Source organism: Heteronotia binoei, chromosome 5 (assembly GCF_032191835.1).
Source record: "Heteronotia binoei isolate CCM8104 ecotype False Entrance Well chromosome 5, APGP_CSIRO_Hbin_v1, whole genome shotgun sequence".
NCBI classification, from domain to species: domain Eukaryota; kingdom Metazoa; phylum Chordata; class Lepidosauria; order Squamata; family Gekkonidae; genus Heteronotia; species Heteronotia binoei.
In genome coordinates this window covers 103,960,900-103,977,436 of record NC_083227.1, presented here as the reverse complement: position 1 = coordinate 103,977,436, position 16,537 = coordinate 103,960,900, and the positions used below count along the sequence as shown (strand labels likewise).

Sequence of the window (16,537 nt, the reverse complement as noted above, 5' to 3'; positions counted from 1 at the left end):
GACAGGGCGGACGCCATAGTGAAGCTGGTGTCCTCCATCCGTCTGAATCCGACTGTCCCAGCGCGGACACTCCAAAGACTTTTGGGACTTATGGCGGCGACGACCTCTGTCCTTTTGTTCGCGAGGCTTCGGATGAGGCCCCTACAGCTCTGGTTCCTGCGGAGCTTCAGGTGCAACATGGATCACCCTTCCCGGTTGCTCACGGTTCCGCCAGAGATCCTGTCGTCCCTGGCTTGGTGGGGCTTGAAGAGTCGCCTGACGGAAGGGGCTCCTTTCCACAAGCCGGAGCCGACTCGCACCCTCACCACGGATGCCTCCCTGTGGGGTTGGGGTGCCCACATGGGGGGTATGTGTGTGGGGGACCGCTGGCCGGGCCACCACGCCAGTCAACACATAAACTTCCTCGAGTTGCTGGCCATATTTCACGCCCTTCGCTCCTTTCTACCGCTCCTGGAGGGCAGGTCAGTAGCAGTGATGACGGACAATACCACTGCGATGGCTTACATCAATCGGCAGGGGGGCACAGTGTCCCAGAGGCTCTGTCAGCTGGCCCTCCGGGTCTGGGAGCTGTGCATCTCTCGGGGAGTGTTTCTGCGGGCAACCCACCTCCCGGGAGATATGAACTCACAGGCGGACTTTCTGAGTCGGGGCGGAGCTCTACTGCACGAGTGGGAGCTGAATTGGGAGTTCCTGCGCCCAGTCTTTCGCCTTTGGGGGACTCCAGAGCTGGACGTTTTCGCTACCAGGCAAAACGCAAAATGCGACCTGTTCTGCTGCAGGGGAGGTGCGGACCCCTTAGCACTGGGGGACGGGCTCCTGGTGCCATGGAGGCATCACATAATCTACCTGTTTCCTCCTATACCGCTCCTCACCAAGGTAGTTCAGAAGATCCTGAGGGAACGCCCGAGAGGGATTCTGGTGACACCGTGGTGGCCCCGCCAGTCCTGGTTCCCTGTGGTCCTTCGGCTGTCGGGGGGGACGTACCATCGTTTTCCTCAGGTGCGGGATCTCCTGCTCTCTCACCGAGGGCAGGTCCTGCATCACGATATTCCCCATCTGCGCCTAACGGCCTGGCGTCTGGTCCTAGATTCTCAGACAGGACCCAGTTCGTCATCATGAACTGCAGGAAATCTTCCACGAGGCGGTCATATGCGACCAAATGGGCTAGGTTTGCCAAATTTGCTGCAGACCGTTCCGTGGCGCCCGATAGGGCGGACTTATCATTGATACTGGACTTTCTAGTTTCGCTGTTGGACGGTGGCTTGGCGCCCTCCTCGGTAAGGGTCTACCTAGCTGCAATCTCCGCTGAACACGGGCCGATAGACGGCCATTCACCTTTCTCACACCCGGACACTAAGCGTTTTCTGAAGGGCATGGCAAGGCTGTACCCTACGGTTAGGGCCCCCGCGCCTGCTTGGGACCTTCCCTTGGTTCTCAAGGCACTGACAGGGAAACCGTTCGAGCCGATGGCGACGTGCTCGTCCCACCTCCTGGCGTGGAAGATGGCCTTCCTTGTGGCAATCACTTCGGCAAGGCGGGTCGGGGAACTGGCAGCTCTCAGGTGCGATTCCCCCTACTTGGTGTTCTCAGCCGAAGGGGCTACGTTACGTCCAGACGTCACCTTCCTTCCCAAGGTGGTGTCTGCGTTTCATCTCAATTCTGATATTCACTTGCCAGTCTACTTTCCCTCTCCAGCCAATGACTATGAGCGGGTGTTACACGCCCTTGATGTTAAGAGGGCGCTCTCCTTTTACCTACATCGCACGGGCCCTTCTAGGAAGGATGTTAGGTTGTTCGTGTCATATGCGGAGCCCTCTCTAGGGCAGCGCATTTCGTCTCAGCGTCTGTCCAAATGGATTACAGGGACAATTCGTTTGTGTTACCTTCTCCGGAAGCAGCCTCTTCCAGGTCCGCTCCGTGCCCACTCAACAAGAGCAGTAGCTACCTCTGAGGCTTTCATGAAGGGAGTTCCCCTGCAGGACATCTGTAGGGCAGCCACGTGGTCCTCGGCGCACACCTTCGTGACGCACTACGCCCTGGACCTGTGACGCAGACAAGCTTCCTCGGTGGGCCGCGCAGTGTTGCAGTCTGTTTCAGTGTGATGGACCGGCAGACCCTCCACCAGGTAGGCTTGAGCTTGCTAATCTCCCACAAGTGTGATGCACAGAGACCACGAAGAAGATAAACAGGTTTCCTACCTGTAACTGATGATCTTCGAGTGGTCATCTGTGCAGTCACACTACCCGCCCACCTTCCCCGCTGCAGCCGGTCCCGCCGTGGGGCTGACGCGGCGGCCAGAAGGAACTGGCGGGATGTCCGCGGCCGTCCCGGTGGGCATGCGCAGTAGGGCGCCTGGGCATGCGCGCTGGGTCGGACCCGCGGAAATCCACAGCTTTGAAGTTTACCGATCGAGATCGGCGCAGGCGCCTAATCCCACAAGTGTGACTGCACAGATGACCACTCGAAGATCATCAGTTACAGGTAGGAAACCTGTTTTTAGACCTTTCGGCCGCGTTTGATATGGTCGACCACCGGCTGCTGGCCCGCCGCCTCGCCGACGCAGGGATTCAGGGGCTAGCCTTGCAATGGCTTTCCTCTTTCCTGGAGGGTCGGGGACAAAGGGTGGCAATTGGGGGGGAGCTGTCCCAGAGACACTCACTCAACTGTGGGGTGCCTCAGGGAGCAGTTCTCTCCCCGATGTTATTTAACATCTACATGCGCCCCCTTGCCCAGATTGCCCGGAGATATGGGCTGGGTTGTCACCAGTACGCGGATGACACCCAGCTCTATCTATTGATGGACGGCCGGGCTGCCGATGTTCCTATAAACCTGGACCGGGCGCTGCAAGCCGTGGCAGACTGGATCAGGTTGAGTGGGCTGAAACTGAATCCAGCGAAGACAGAGGTCCTTTGTCTAGGGCGTGGTGGTCCGGAGGGAGGGATCTCCCTTCCAGCTTTTGACGGTGCGTCACTGATACCAGTGCGCAGGGTCAGGAGCCTGGGAGTGCTACTGGAGTCTTCCTTGACAATGGAGGCCCAGATAGCAGCCACTGCCAAATCCGCCTTTTTCCAACTTAGGCGGGCGAGGCAGTTGGCTCCCTTCCTGGAGCGCAATGACCTGGCAACAGTGATCCATGCAACGGTCACCTCGAGGCTAGACTACTGTAATGCCCTCTACATGGGGCTGCCCCTGTGCCGAACCCGGAAGCTGCAGCTAGTGCAGAATGCAGCAGCCAGACTGCTATTGGGCCTACCTCGGTGGGAACATGTGCGGGCTGGGCTGCGGGAGCTGCATTAGCTGCCAGTTATTTACCGAGTTCGTTACAAGGTGCTGGTTATTACTTTTAAAGCCCTATATGGCCGAGGACCTGTTTACCTTAGGGACCGCCTCTCTCCATATGTTCCCCAGAGAGCACTGCGATCCAGCTCACAAAATCTTCTGGAAGTACCTGGGCCAAAGGAGGCCAAACTAAAAATAACCAGAGAACAGGCCTTCTCTGTAAAAGCACCCCAGTGGTGGAACCAGCTGCCGGAAGAGGTGCGGGCCCTACGGGACATTAGCCAATTCCGTGGGGCGTGCAAAACCGCCCTCTTCCAGCTAGCCTTCCAAGATGAAACCTGAAATGAACATCATGCCATCAATAACATCAACAACCGAGTTAGCAATAAGATAAGATTATTTTAGATTGATTTTAGATTTTTATTATGTAAATTTAATGGTAAATTTTAAATGGTACAGAAATGTACAATTGTTTAATTGTTTAATATGGCTTTTGCCACACTCTGTAAGCTGCCCTGAGCCTGCCTCGGTGGGGAGGGTGGGGTATAAATAAAATTTTATTATTATTATTATTATTCTACACACAGTAAGAGGGGGCACAGAAAAGAGTACCAATGGGTTAGAATGTAGGGATTACAAGTTATCTTTTGGAATATGCAAACTAGTTCCACTTTATCATCACAGTGATATAAGGACAATAACTAGCATAGTCTACTGTGCAAAAGAGACCTGAGCCTCTGCTCTCTGTATTCAGTGGAACTGCTAACTATTTTTATTTAATTATTATTTGCATTTATACCCCCCCCTCCCCAGTTGGGCTCAAGGCGGCTATACCTGTGTGGGTCAGTTTTGTTGTCTTCAAGAAAACTCCTAGCCACTTGAGCTACATCTTCATTGGACAGAACATCCCAAAGTCCATCAGTTGCCATAATGATGACATCATCTTCCTCAACATTTTGTGCAGTCAAGTCATACTTTTCCACCTAGTCAGAAATACAGATAGACATGAGTTTTTCTTAATCATCCTTCCCAAATCAGGTGTTTGCAATTTCTATAGGGGGTTTAAAGGCAAGAAACTTTTAGAATGCGTCTCCCACAATAAGATGAGCCATGCTGGATCGGGCCACAAGGACCGCCTGCACCAGCATTCTTTTTCCAATAGGGCCAAACCCAGCAGTAGGGGGTGTGCAAAAAAAAATTGGGGGGATTTTTTGGGTTTGAGTGTATTTGACCTGAAAAATATTGGAATGTCCCAATATTCCTGAATCCCAATACCAGTATGGTATTGGAATTCAGGATTTTTTGGGAATCCTGATTTCTACCCCCCATACCCTATGAGGACTATTATAGTCAATGGTCCCCATAGGGTATAATGAAGAATCAGAGGGTCTGTTTTATGAGGTAGAGGCACCAAAGTTAATGCATAGCTGCTATTGCTGCTCCTCAAAAGAACCCCCAAGTTTCAAAAAGATTGGACCAGGGGGTCGAATTCTATGAGCCCCCAAAGAAGAAGAAGAAGATGACAACTGCAGATTTATACCCCGCCCTTCTCTCTGAATCAGAGATTCAGAGCAGCTTACAATCTCCTATATCTTCCCCCGCAATAGACACCCTGTGAGGTAGGTGGGGCCGAGGGCTCTCACAGCAGCTGCCCTTTCAAGGACACCTCCTGCGATAGCTATGGCTAACTCAAGGCCATTCCAGCAGCTGTAAGTGGAGGAGTGGGGAATCAAACCCAGTTCTTCCAGATAAGAGTCCACACACTTAACCACTACAACAAACTAGCCCAATCCTCCATTGTTTCCAATGGAGGGAGGAAAGGTATATAAAGGGATCATGGTCCCTTTAAAAGTCTTCTCCAAGCTATGAGTTAAATCCAAAGATGTTTAAAGGGACTGAGAGCCCTTTAACTGTGGCTATCCTGGATAATGCCAGACTTGGCAGCGTCCAAGCTGAAAAAAAATATTTTCAGGATTATCTGAGAACAGCTACATCAAATAACCAAAAATAGACTCATGTCTGTATTCTGCTGAGAAAATACCCCCAAAATATTGATTATACCCAAATACCCCCCAAAATACTGACATCACAGTGGCTGTCAAAGTTATTGTGGGCTGAAACCATATCTAATACTTCCACTTTATTTAAGAGATGAACTGGGCTCTGTTTCTTACATTTACTAAATAACTGCAGCACCATCCTCTTCAATGATACACAGGGCTTTTTTTGTAGAAAAACCCAGCAGAGACTCATTTGCCTATCAGGCCACACCCCTGACACCATTGTTTCAAATAGCATTTTTGTAGAAAAAGCCCCAGGAACTCATTTGCATGTTAGGCCACACCCCTGACACCAAGCCAGCCAGAACTGCGCTCCTATGTGTTCCTGCTCAAAAAAAAGCTCTGATGATACATAAATGAAATATTTAAAACATTTTAAAAGTACTTAAAACATTTTAAATTATACCAGAAACTTATTATTTTCTTGAGGATCTAATGCAGGGGTATCAAACTCATTTGCTGTGAGAGCCAGATTTGACATAAATGAGACTTGTCAGGCCAGGCAATGTGTGTCATAACATGTAACTCCAGGTAGTAGACATATAAACTTTAGAAAGGACACAGACAAACACAATTAAAGATTTTTTTTTACTTAAAATAAAACATGCTTAAAATATTAGCATACTTGCAATATTTTGTTTTACGGTTTCTGATAAGTGTCATCTCTTGCTATGAATTATTGCATCAAAACTGCAGACAATATCTGTGCTGTACCATTCTTGAATATGATGTTCAGATGTTCTTCAGGTGTGCACATCTGTAAGCTGCAACCCTAGTTTTGATTTATTGACATTAATTACAGAGATCTCATGGCCAATGCTTTGAGCCTAAGACTCAAAGGAAAACATGAAGCAGCTGGGCATTGTAAGCTTTTGTACATAAGTTGCTTCATGTGCTGGTCAAGAATATGAGAAGGCACCACAGCACAGATTGAGGGCTATGTGCTTGTCTACAAAACTATAGTCTTCCCCAGAAAAATAACTACAGCTCCTATGTAGCAGTGCAAGAACAGATAGACAGCCATGTACAGTGGTCAGTATCAGCCTGCTATTTGGGAAGTCTAAGTTCAAGATCACCAATCAAAGGAAAATGTGAAAGAAAAATCCAGGAAAATTTGCTGAGTAAACCTGGGCTGGACACACACTCTGAGTATAATCCTGGCTTTTTATTGCTTTTCTAAATAGTTCACATGTTTTCCTGTTGAGAAAGACTGAAGGGCATGAATACAGTGAAAAAGAGGAGGGGAACCCAGTTGCACCCATAACAAGCTCAACAAAATGCTCTCTCTCTTCTCTGTAGCAAGGCAAAAAGCTCATACCTTCAATAAAACGTCAATAGTCTTAGAAGTGCTCTTTGTATTTCTCCCAATGGTAGGGACTGGGCAAAGGAAGCTCTGGTTATTTCCATCCTTCCCCAGGAGATAAGGAGGGGGAGGAGCTTCAGCCACTTGAAAGAAAAGAGGCTTGCCTCAGTAGCTCTGCAATGTGATTGATTGAACCTGGCAAACTTAATCACCCAGCAGAGCTATACAGCCAAGCTTCTGCATTGGCTGAGGCTCCTCTTCCCTTTGGGAAAAGAGGGGGTAGAAGGAAAGAGTAAGAGAGACTGTTTTGTTTGCTGGCTGATCACAGGGGAGAAACACAACATAGTGACAAGGAAGCAGGCAAGGAGGAAAGAAGCAGATGAGGGCCAGTTGCTGGTGGGCCTGTAGGCTGCATGTTTGACACCCCTGATCTAATGGAACACCATTTATGAATCTTTATTGTATCACTATGTCTTATACCTTTAAGAAAGAGATACCCAAGACATAGCTGCATGGAGTTACTTAGAATAGTTTTCTTTAAGTAGAGTTAGTTTTCAAGCTTTTTAGAGAAAGCATTTTGTCAGTAAAATTGATAAGGCTTTTGCATCTAGTTAGAGAAGCGGTTCAGGACTGGCTTGCTCCTAAATTAAACACTTAAGTGACATTAAGAGCATTTTGCCATCAATTCGGAAGGCTTTTGCATCTGGTTAGAAAAATTGGTTCTGGAATGGCTGGCTTCTAATATAAATATAATGCAAAAGCATTTGCATCTGGTTAGGGAAGAAATTTAGGACCGGCTTGCTCCTAGTAGAAATAAAACACTTAAGTGGGATTGAGAGGTAAATTCTTGATAATAATCAAGAATTTATTTTTTTAATTATTCATTTAAAAATTATCCACTGCCATCCAGCTTTGTGCTGTATTTCGCTATAATCACCATGGTTTATTCCAGGATGAGAAATTCTGAAGAAAATAAAGAGGTTGCAGAGAGCATTTTGCCAGCCAAATTCAGAAGTCTTTTGCATCTGTTTACAGAAGATGTTAAGGCCTGACTGACTCCCAATATTACCACTGAACTGTAATAAGAAGCTGATAACTTTGAAGAAAATAGAAATACTCCTGAGGAAGACTTTTGATGAAATGAGCCTACATCCAGGTGCTCATTGGATGGACTTTTCTTTGCAATCTTGTAAAGTTGAACTTCTTTATAATGTGTTTAAAAGGATTTATATTACTTTTAAAAATACTTCACTAAATGCTGTTAGCCAGTATATCATAGTGTTTGGGGTTTTCTGTATTTTCTGAACAGGAGCAAGCAGCCAGGCCTTTTTAAAAAAATTTATTTATTTATTTAGGATTTATATCCCGCCCTTCCCATGAGTGGCTCAGGGCGGCTTCCAACAATTAGTCGAACATAAAAATTGAACAATATTTAAATATGTAAACAGTTAAACATTTAAAACAGATAAAACCTTAAAAACTAATAAACAATCCAAATATATATAAAACAGAAGTCTGGCAAGCTACATTGAGTTCTCATCTTAGCTAGGTGTAACCTAGCCGGAAGAGGGTCGTCTTACAGGCCCTGCGGAACTGAACAAGGTCCCGCAGGGCTCTCACCACCTCCGGCAGCTGATTCCACCATGTAGGGGCCATAACAGAGAAAGCCCTTTCTCTGGTGGATTTCAAGCGGGCTTCTTTTGGCCCAGGGATAGTAAGGAGATTTTGTGTTCCCGACCTCAGTACTCTCTGGGGAACATGTGGGGAGAGACGGTCCTTCAGGTAGACAGGTCCCAGGCCATATAGGGCTTTAAAGGTAATAACCAGCACCTTGTACCGGACTCGGTATATCACTGGAAGCCAGTGCAGGGTCCGAAGACCTGGCCGAATGTGTCCCCACTTTGGGAGACCCAGTAACAGCCAAGCCGCGGCATTCTGCACCAGCTGCAATTTCCGAGTTCGGGACAGGGGCAGCCCCATGTAGAGGGCATTACAGTAGTCCAACCTCGAGGTGACCGTAGCATGGATCACTGTTGCTAGGTCGTCGCGCTTCAGGAAGGGGGCCAGCTGCCTTGCCCGCCTAAGGTGAAAAAACGCGGACTTGGCAGCGGCTGCTATCTGAGCCTCCATCTTTAGAGAAGGCTCCAATAGCACCCCCAAGCTCCTGACCCTGTCCGCCGCTGTCAGCGGCGCACCGTCAAAAACTGGTAGGGGGATTCCCCCTCCCGGGCCGCGGCGACCCAAGCAAAGGACCTCTGTCTTCGCAGGATTTAGCCTCAGCCCACTCAGTCTGAGCCACTCAGCCACGGCATGTAGTGCCCGATCTAGGTTTTCCGGGGCGCAGACTGGCTGGCCGTCCATCAGTAGATAGAGCTGGGTGTCATCAGCGTACTGGTGACACCCTAGCCCATACCTTCGGGCAATCTGGGCAAGAGGCCGCATATAGATGTTAAATAACATCGGGGAGAGAACCGCCCCCTGGGGCACACCACAATCGAGTGTGCACCTACCGGATAGCTCCCCCACAATTGCGACCCTTTGTCCCCGACCTTCCAGGAAAGAGGAAAGCCACTGTAAGGCCAACCCCTGAATCCCCACGTCGGCGAGGCGACACGTCAGTAGCCGATGGTCGACCGTGTCGAACGCAGCCGACAGTCTAAAAGCATCAGCACCGCCGAGCCACCCCGATCCAGATGCCGTTGAAGGTCATCCACTAGGGCAACCAACACCGTCTCCGTCCCATGTCCCGGGCGAAAGCCGGACTGAAATGGGTCAAGGATGGAAGCGTCCTCCAGGAAAGTCTGTAACTGCATCGCCACTGCCCTCTCAATAAGTTTGCCCAAAAAGGGCAGATTTGAGACCGGCCGATAATGTGCTAATTGGGCTGGATCTAAAGATGGTTTTTTTAGGAGGGGATGGACCACAGCCTCTTTGAGCAGCGTTGGAAAATGCCCTTCCGTCAGGGATCTATTTATGATATCCCGTACAGGATATCTGAGATCCCCCTGACAGGATTTAATAAGCCAGGAAGGGCATGGGTCCAATTTACAAGTTGTTGGGCGAGCCGATAAGAGAATCCTGTCAACTTCCTCCAGGCTGAGGGGGCTAAAGCCATCCAGAGTATAATCCGAAGACAGGCTTGGGGCCTCGGTTTCGCTAACTGTCTCAAAACTGGCAGGGGGGTCGGGGCGGAGTGACGCGATTTTATCCGCAAAAAATTTCGCGAAAGCCTCACAGCCTATTTCCAATTCAATAGAATTTGGTCTGCCTTGCGGCAGCGTAGTAAGTCCTCTAATTATGTCGAACAGTTGTGCCGGGCGCGAAGTTGCAGACGCAATCTTAGCCGCAAAGAATGCTTTCTTTGCGGATTTGATTGCCATCTCATAGGCCTTCAAACTCTCTCTATAAGATGTTCGGGTCACTTCGTCTCGAGTATGCCGCCATTGCCTCTCCAGTCGTCTGAGTCCCCGCTTTTGTTGCCGCAGCTCCCGGTTAAACCAAAGCGACGGCTTCGAGCGGGGGCACAGAGGGTGCTTGGGTGCGATCTCCTCGATGGCCCTGGAGAGCCTATCATTCCAGGACTCTACCAGATCATCCAGGGAATCGCCAGTGGGCCAGGTGTCCCGTAGAGCCGTTAGGAACCGTTCCGGGTCCATCAGGCTCCGCGGGTGAGCTAAAATACGCTCTCCGCCTAAACAGGATTTGGGTGACACCTCCATAAGAGCCTTAAGGGCAAAGTGATCTGACCATGGCACTGCTTCCATTGCAATATCAGTCACTGATATTCCGGCCGCAAAGACCAGGTCTAACGTGTCCCGCCTGATGAGTGGGCGTTGTAACAACCTGGGAGAGTCCCAGTGTCGCCATGGATGACACCAGGTCCATCGCCTGGCTGGAGGCCGCGTCATCGGCATGGACATTGAAGTCACCCAAGACCAAAAGCCTTGGGTGCTCCAACGCCCAGCCCGCCGCGGCCTCCACCAGGGATGGTAAGGCGCCGGCCGGTGCGTTAGGCGGTCTGTACACCAGCCAGATCGCCAACCCCTCCCCAACATCCCACATCAGGCCAACACATTCTATGCCTGGAAACTCTGGAGCCGGAAGAGCCCTAAAGGAGTAAGCCTCTCGTGTGAGGAGTGCCACCCCTCCCCCCCGCCCGCTAGTCCGTGACTGGTGGAAGACCGAGTATCCCGGGGGAATGGTCTGGGAGAGAGCTACCGTCTCCCCCTCACGCACCCAGGTCTCGGTCACGCAAGCCAGGTCCATGTCCTGTTCGGACAGAAACTCCCGCAGGACAGAGGTCTTATTATTGATGGACCTGGCATTGCATAACACCAGTGACGGAGGCGAGTAATTCAACCTGGCCCTACTACCTGTCACCGTCGGGATGGGACGAAGGCTGGAAGGGGGTCGAGCACTATTATGTCTCGATCTCCTTCCCTTGTAATTCTGCCTCGTCCCACCGTCATATCTTCCCCTCCCCAGGAGTACTGGAATCCCCAGGCCAGTCATCTCTTGTTAGTGTCCACCTAGTCCGATGGAACCGTTGAAGCTACCCTCTCCTCCACCCCCCTCCTTCCAGCCAATCTATCTATTTAAATAAACTAATCTGCCAATTTACTAAATAGCTATTTAATTAACTCCCATCTAAATTTCCCCAATTATTAGCTAAAATTTAAATTAATTTAATCTAAAAGCTCATTAATTATAAAACCCTCCCAATAAATATCCTTCCTTAATTAATTTGCCACCAATCAATTTTTAATTCCAAAAGCTCATTAATTATAAAAAACCCTCCCAATAAATTCTTCCCTAATTAACTTGCCACTAATCAAACTTTCACTTTAGCCAATAATCAACCTCTAATTTAAATAGCCTATAAAACCACAACCAATATTATCATTAAATTGGCAGTTTAGATCTGCTGGGGTGAGGGATCAGGACAGGGGGATGTAAACAGTTGAGTAAAGTGCGATGATTTTAAAGAGCTGATGCCTATAAAGTGCAGTGTTCTTATTTTTGCTGTGTCCTTATCTTTTTCTTCGGGCATGCTGGTATCCATATGGAGCCTGTTCTTTCAAAGTGGTAAAGGGGGGGGGGGGTTGCCTAGTTAAGTCATGCCAGTTAGGTGACATCAAGTCACCCAGAGGGTGCTGCCAGGACTAGAGTAGGAAATCTCCAGGAGGAGGCTGAAGATTTCCTGGTATCACAACTGAACTCCAGACAACAGTTCTCTTTCCCCCTGGAGAAAATAACTACGTTGGAGAGTGGACTCTATGGAATTATCTTTAGCTGAGGCCTTTCCCCTCCCCAAAGTTTGGCTTTCGTAGACGCCACCACAAAATCTTCAGGAATTTGCCACCAACCTGGAACTGGCAGTCTTTGTCAGGACTAGCCCCAATGAGTTCCCCTCAACAGCTGAAATGGGCCTCCTCCCCCAGCCTTTTGCTGACAGAACCAAGCTTGGCTGTAGGGTTGCCAGGTCCAACTCAGAAAATACCTGAGGACTTTGGGGCTGGAGCCAGGAGACTTTCCCTTCCCTCCCAAATAAAAATACAACAGCATTTCCCTGAATATAGTCTTAATTTCTTTAGCCCCCAGCAGTTGACTGCACTTCCACTAAATGAAAGTGAACACAGAAACACACTCTCTCACACACAAAGCAGACAAATAAACACAACTGCAAGCACAAACCTTTGTGATTTCACTATGGCAAGTTACTCACTGCAGCAATTTATTCACAAAAACTGCTGAATGTAACCACCTGCTGAATGTAACCATTTCAACCAACTTCTTAAGACTAACAGGAAAATAAAAGCAGAGCAGCTCCAAACAAACAGAGGGGCTCTGCTTGCTTCTCTTCCTTTTACACACTCACCAGGAAGACCTAGGAGCCCTCAGCCAATTGGGATAAGCCTTTCTATGGCTGTTTCCCTCCTCCTCTCACCCTCAGTCAATGGAATGCAACAGACCTTGATGGCTTGAAAGGCCAAAGGTTGATGCAGCACAGTCCCAACCAATTAGGGTGCTCCATTTTGCCACCACAAAAGCACTTTTATATATATAGGATGTTCAAAGATCAATCAATTAAAAGCCTGAGTAAACAGACATTCTGGCCTGGTAGATAATGAACAGCGTAGGCACCAGACAAGACTCAAAAGGCAAGGGTGTTCCAAAGGTGAGGTGACACCACAGGACAAGCCCTATCTCTGATTGCCACACATCTCACCCCTGAACTTAGGGGCACAGAGAAAAGGGCTTATGATACAGCTATTAACTGGCAGGCTGGACAGTTTGGGAGGAGGTGGTCTTCATGTACCCTGCCTCCAAGCCATGATGTTGTAAACTGCTTTGGGTACCACAGTGGGATATTTTTTAAAAAATTCCATGAAGTTAATATTATGCCAAAATGAGATTGGTTCAGAAACTCACTAGTTCAAAATATGGAAGCTAGGTTTATATTTTAGAGACTAACAAGGGTTTGGGGGTGCGAGTTTTTGAGAGTCAAATATCCCTTTAAGAGAGAGCTTTGACTCTCAAAAGCACATAAATCTTATTGGTCTTTAAGGTGCACCTAGACTCAAATCTAGCAGTTCCACTGCAGATCAGCACAGCTACCCTCTGAAACTAGATTAATATTGGAAGCATTAAGAGATCTCCACTCAGCATCAGTACATTCCAAAACAATGAAGTGTTCTAGTTTTTGATATTTAAAGCCCTAGATCGGGGTGTCACAGTCATTTGTTATGAGGGCCAGATCTGACTTAAATGAGACTTTGCCAGGCCATGTGTGTCATAAAATGTAATGCCAGGTAGTGGAGATATAAACTTTATACACAAACACAATTAAAGATTTTCTAAAACTTAAAATAAAACATCCTTAAAACATCAGCACTCTTCCAAGATTTTGTTTATTTAGCAGTCTCTGATAACTGACACTTCTTGCTCTAAGTTATTGTATCAAAATGTCTGTGCTGTAGCAATCTTGTTTAGGTGTGTATCTGTAAGTTGCAAATATACTTATGATTTACTGAGATTAATTACAGAAATCTCATGCTCAGTGCTCTGAGCCTGACCCAGGGGAAAACATGAAATGGCTGGGCATTGCAAGCTTTTGTACATAAATTCCTTTGTGTGCTGATCAAGAACATGTGAAGGCTTTATGACCAGTGTTCCCTCTAAGCCAGGGGTGTCAAACTAATTTGTTATGAGGGCCGAATCTGACATGAGACCTTGTCGAGCCGGGCCATGTCAGGTTGGGCAAGGCCATGTGTATATCTACTTAAGATTAGGCAGCAAAGATATAAACTTTTTAAAGGACACGGACAAACATGACTAATTTAAAAATAAATAAATAAATAAAACATGCTTAAAACATTAGCAACTCGTCGGTCTTAAATGTGCTTTCTTTGTATTTCTCTCATGGGATCCAGGGAACTGGGCAAAGGAAACTCTGGCTCTTTCTCTCCCTCCTCAGGGGAATAGAAGGGGGAGGAGCCTCAACCAATGGAGAAAACAGAGGTTTTGCTTTGTAGCTCCTGTGCGATTGAGCAAGCCTTGCAAAGCAAGCTGAGATGCAGAAAGAAGCAAGACAGAGGGAGAAGGAAGCAGACAAGAGCCAGTTGCTCGAGGGCCTGATAGGAGCCCTCTGGGGGCCTGATTTGGCCCCTGGGCTGCATGTTTGACACCACTGCTCTAATTTGAGTTAGCGTGAGCTAGCTCACAGATTGTTAGCCTCCAGCTCACAGATTTTTGTTTTAGCTCAGGAAGAATGACCCCAGAGCACACTAATTTATGCAGTAGCTCAAAACTTTAATGCCAGTAGCTCACAAAATAGAATTTTTGCTCACAAGACTCTGCAGCTTAGAGGGAACATAGTTCATGACACAGAGTGAGGGCTATGTATTTGTCTACAAAACGATAGTCTTCCCAGAAAAATAGCTGTAGCTCCTATGAGGCAGTGCAAGAATAGAAAGACAGCCATATATAGTGGTCAGTATCAGTATCTGAGATGTCTAGGTTCAAAATTCCCAGTCTACAAAGGAAATGTTCCAGGTGACCTTGGTCTGGACACACACTGGCTGCAATCACACACTACACAATGCACTTTCAATCCACTGTCAATGCACCTTCCAACTGGATTTTACTGTGTGAATTGGCAAAATCCAGTTGGAAAGTTCACTGAAAGTGCATTATTTACTGTATGTTATCACAGCCACTGGCCTGTTGTTATTCCTCATCTAAACATGGTTTTCCTACTGAGAAAAACTGGATCATGAGGGCATGAATACAATGAAAAAGGGGAGGCAAACCCAGTTGCATCCAGGACAGTCACAGCATAATGAGAACAAAACATGCACTCACAACATAATGAGCACAACAAAATACACACACACTGTAGCAAGGCACACAGAAACTCATACCTTGAATAAAACTGTGTTAGTCGTAAAGGTGCTATGTATTTCTCCTGGGCAATTGAGGCAGCCAAGCAAAGGGGGCAGCCAACAGAAGGGAAGAAAGGTTTGCCTTTGTCTCCTGTGTGACTGAGGGCCAGAAAGAAAGCTCTGGCTCATTCCCCATTCCCCCTGGGAGGAAGACAGGAGGAGGTTCAGCCAATGCAGAGAACAGAAGCTTGGCTATCCATCTCTCCTGTGCAATTAAGAGTATGGCAAAGCAAGCTACAATACAGCAGAAGCTGAACTGGCGAAGGAAACAGTAATCAGCCAGTTGCTCAAGGAATGGAGAGGAAGCCTGCACATAGAATCATAGAGTTGGAAGGGACCTCCAGGGCCATCTAGTCCAACCCCCTGCAGGAAATTCACAAATACCGCCAGACGCACAGGCCAGATGTAGCCCATGGGCTGCATGTTTGACACCCCTGCTCTTGATGGTTTGGGATCAAGGCTCTGAAAGGATTACTTCTATATGAACTTGCCCAAATACTGAGAGTTATATCAGAGGCCTTCACCCTATGCTGGTGCACCATTAGTGGAATACTTTCCCAGGCAGATTCAGGATATTCATGGAATGCATTTCAGAAGCATTTGGTCTTTGAAGTAATACAGACATGAAGGCAACGTCTTCCAGAAATACTTGAGGGAACAAAATTTCTCTATTATGTAAGGCTACTAGTCCATCTTCATGACCCAGTCAGACTCTATACTCACAAATACCACCCTGCAGTTCATATACCAGTGCCAGGGCTGGGAGGGGAGATAAATTCTGCAAATCAATGTGAAGCTCTGAATAAATGCACAAATTGAGCACATTTATTAATTTGCAATGATTTATTTTGAGCACAAAATACGGATAGAAATATACTGGCCCATATATTTGACTATAGAATATACAATGGATCCAAAACTAGAAAGTTTGAGGAGTTATAATCACATAGCACAAGCTTTGTATGCCAAACATCCCAGGGTCCAGTCCCTAATATATCTACTGCCAAGGGATCCCAGATTGCAGGGTCTAGGAATGACTGTTACCTGAGACCCCAGAAAGTTCCTGCCAACCAGAGCAGATTAGATGTCCCCTCATGCCCAACCTAGTATATAGCATCCTCAAATATTCAATCTTGCATTAATTCCAGCAGCACTCAGCAGTTGTATAGCTAACTCATCCAACTGTTCTTAACAGGTACTTTTTCTTTGGCTCAGACTCAATATGCTTGAATAGTGACCCAGCTGAACTCCAATCCAGCAGCCTCTACCTTCTACTGATTTCCTACCTTGGGAATACAGGAGAGGAAAGGCTTCACTTCAACATCTGTTTCAATGACTTTCAATTGATGATCTCCCAGGCCTCGTGACACAGCCAGTGTGCCAAGCAACCGAGCCTAAAACCAATAGGGAAAAGGATATGATATGAAAAGCTGAACCATTGGGATCAAACT

At 47.5% G+C, this 16,537-nt stretch overlaps 1 protein-coding gene across 2 annotated transcripts in view; it reads right to left on the bottom strand.

Annotated features, from left to right (window-relative positions):
• The window catches only part of PPM1M (protein phosphatase, Mg2+/Mn2+ dependent 1M), a 43,298-nt gene that overhangs the window by 6,727 nt on the left and 20,034 nt on the right, over nucleotides 1–16,537 (bottom strand). The window contains exons 8-9 of one of the 2 annotated variants that reach the window (XM_060239971.1): nucleotides 16,373–16,480; nucleotides 4,114–4,262 (exon numbers count right to left, since the gene is read on the bottom strand). In XM_060239971.1, the coding sequence (XP_060095954.1) occupies nucleotides 4,114–4,262; nucleotides 16,373–16,480 (257 nt within the window). The remainder of the gene's footprint in view (nucleotides 1–4,113; nucleotides 4,263–16,372; nucleotides 16,481–16,537) is intronic. The other variant, XM_060239972.1, reaches the window with a different exon arrangement.